We start from the raw sequence: 2,850 nt of genomic DNA on the forward strand, positions 1-2,850 counted from the left end.
ATATATATATATATATATATATATATATATATATATATATATATATATATATATATTATTTACATATATATGTATATAATATTATTATATTTTATATATTTATTTAAGCTTTTCTCAAAATGCGAATTAAGTCCTTTCTAAATTTTTTTAATTAATATAATTTGCCCCCAAATATTATTATGAACTCCAATTTATTTCATTTAAGTTTTATATATCCCAAATTCAATTTATAATTTATTTACTAATTAGATTTAAATTTCTAATGATTACCAATTAGTTTTCCCATTATGTGAAATATTTTACGGACGTCACAATTCTCCCCTCCTAATAAAAGTTTCATCCCCGAAATTTAACTAACTTACCCATTCAATGGAATAATCTTACTTTTACCATCGGTATGTCCTTATTTTCTCAATTTTCTTACGTTTCTATCCAAAATCTCTGTAGGCTCCTCCACATATGGTAACTCCTCAGAAATCTCTATCTTCGGCTGTCGAATAATGTGGCTAGGATCAGACCAATATCCTCGCAGCATCGAAACATAGAAAACATCATGTATTTGTGACGACTCTGCTGGTAATGCTAGTCGATACGCCAGTAGTCCGATTCTTTCAATAATTTCATACGGCCCAACATATCTCGGACTCAGCTTCCCTTGCCTACCAAACCTCAGAATTCCCCTCCAAGGAGATGTCTTCAGAAAAACCTTATCACCTACTTCATACTCCATCTCCCTTTGGTGTTAATCAACGTAACTTTTTTGTCAATCTTGTATTGCTTTCAAGTACTTCCTAACTACTTGTATCTTTTCTACTGTTTCCTGCACCAATTCAAGACCTTCTGGTTGTCTTAATCCTTCTATATCCCAACAAATCGGACTACGACACCTTAAGCCATATAAAGCTTCATATGGAGCCATACCGATACTAGAGTGAAAACTGTTATTATATGCAACTCCATTAGAGGTAGATGATCATTCCAGTTGCCCTTAAACTCCATTGTACAAGCTCTCATCATATCTTCTAGGGTTTGGATTGTTCTTTCCGACTGCCCATCTATTTAACGATGAAATACGGTACTAAAATGTAACTTTGTGCCCAATGCCATTTGTAAACTTCCCCAAAAGCGTGAGGTAAATCGGGGATCTCTATCTGATACAATCGATACAGGCAGTCCATGTAATCTCATTATCTCATAAATGTATAATCTAGCTAACTTATCCAGAGAATCAGTTATTCGTACCGGCAAGAAATGAGCAGATTTTGTCAATCTATCCACAATTACCCAAATAGTGTCATGCTTTCTGAATATACGTGCAACCCCACGACAAAATCCATAGTGATCTTCTCCCACTTCCATTCTGGTACTGATAGAGGTCGAAGTTTACCTGCTGGTGCCTGATGTTCTTCCTTTACTTGCTGACATGTGATATATTTAGCCACATCCTTCTTCATTGCCTGCCACCAATAGTAAGGTCTTAAATTGCGATACATTTTTATAGTACCAGGGTGCATCGCATATAGTGCATTATGAGCTTCCTGCAAAATCGCTTAGCATAACTCATCTGTATCAGGCACACAAACTCGTCCCCGATTCACTATTATTCCATCAACTCATATCGAAAAATTTATTTCCTTAACATGTCTTATTCTTTCCAGCATCCGTAATAAGAAAGGATCTCGAGTCTGCGCTTCTTTGATCTGATCCACGAAGTATGGGTTAAGTTGCAAGGATGCCAATAAACCTGCTACTTGATCAACCTCCAATTCTGTATTTATAGACCTCATCTCCAGTAGCAATGTTTGATTGTGACTCCCCAGATTGGCTAATGCACTTGAACTCTTTCTACTCAAGGCATCTGCTATCACGTTCGCTTTTCCTGGATGGAAGTCAATAGTGCAATCATAATCCTTCAGCAATTCTATCCATCTTCTTTGCCTCAAATTCAATTCCTTTTGTGTCAAGATATAGGAAAAAGTATTATTTTAGTTCACTAAGTATGCCTGATTTTAATTTTAGTCCGATAACTATGTTCATTTTTGTTTAGGTCCAGTAACTTACGAAATTATTTATTTTTAGTCCTTTGCCAGATTTTTGGACAATTTTACCCCTATGAATGCATATGGACTAAAACTGCCTTACAAAAGTTGCATAGAGGTAAAATTGTCCGAAAATCTGCCAGATGACTAAAAGTAAGCAATTTCATAAGTTACTGGACCTAAACAAAAATGGACATAGTTATCTGATTAAAATTAAAATTAGGCATACTTAACGGATCAAAAATAATACTTTTCCCCAAGATATATTTCAAACTTTTATGGTCAATAAGGATCTGAAATTTTTCTCCTCATAAATAATGTCTCCAGATCTTCAGTGCATACATAGTCTCGGCTAACTCCAACTCATGTGTGGGATAATTTAATTCATGGTTCCTCAATTAACGGGACGCATAAGCAATTACCTTTCTGTTTTGCATTAACACACATCCCAAACCCTGTTTAGAAGCATCCGTATACACTATATATCCATCACTACCAGACGGCAAAATCAAAATCGGATTGGAGGTCAGTCTCTTCTTCAACTCATCAAAACTTCGTTAGCACTGTTCCGCCCACTGAAATTCTACCCCCTTTCTAAACAACTTGGTCAGAGGACCGGGAATTATAGAGAAACCCTCAACAAATCTCCTGTAATATCCAGCCAACCCTAAGAAGCATCAGACTTCAGTAGCATTCTTTGGCACTCTCCATTCCATAATAGCCTTTGTTTTTGAAGGGTCAGGCATAACCCCGTCACCAGATATTACATGCCCGAGGAAAACCACTTGATTTACCCAAAATTCACATTTGC

At 35.9% G+C, this 2,850-nt stretch overlaps 1 protein-coding gene across 1 annotated transcript; it reads right to left on the reverse strand.

The window, feature by feature from the left end:
• On the reverse strand, positions 404–730 carry LOC105167804. The gene has a single exon (XM_020696014.1). The coding sequence runs from the start codon at positions 728–730 to the stop codon at positions 404–406; it is 327 nt and encodes a 108-aa protein (XP_020551673.1).

The sequence above is a fragment of the Sesamum indicum genome, linkage group LG8 (genome assembly GCF_000512975.1).
Source record: "Sesamum indicum cultivar Zhongzhi No. 13 linkage group LG8, S_indicum_v1.0, whole genome shotgun sequence".
Taxonomy (NCBI): domain Eukaryota; kingdom Viridiplantae; phylum Streptophyta; class Magnoliopsida; order Lamiales; family Pedaliaceae; genus Sesamum; species Sesamum indicum.

Coding starts and splice junctions, on each gene's coding strand:
- LOC105167804 (XM_020696014.1), bottom strand. CDS start 730: ATGGAGTATGAAGTAGGTGATAAGGTTTTTCTGAAGACATCTCCTTGG.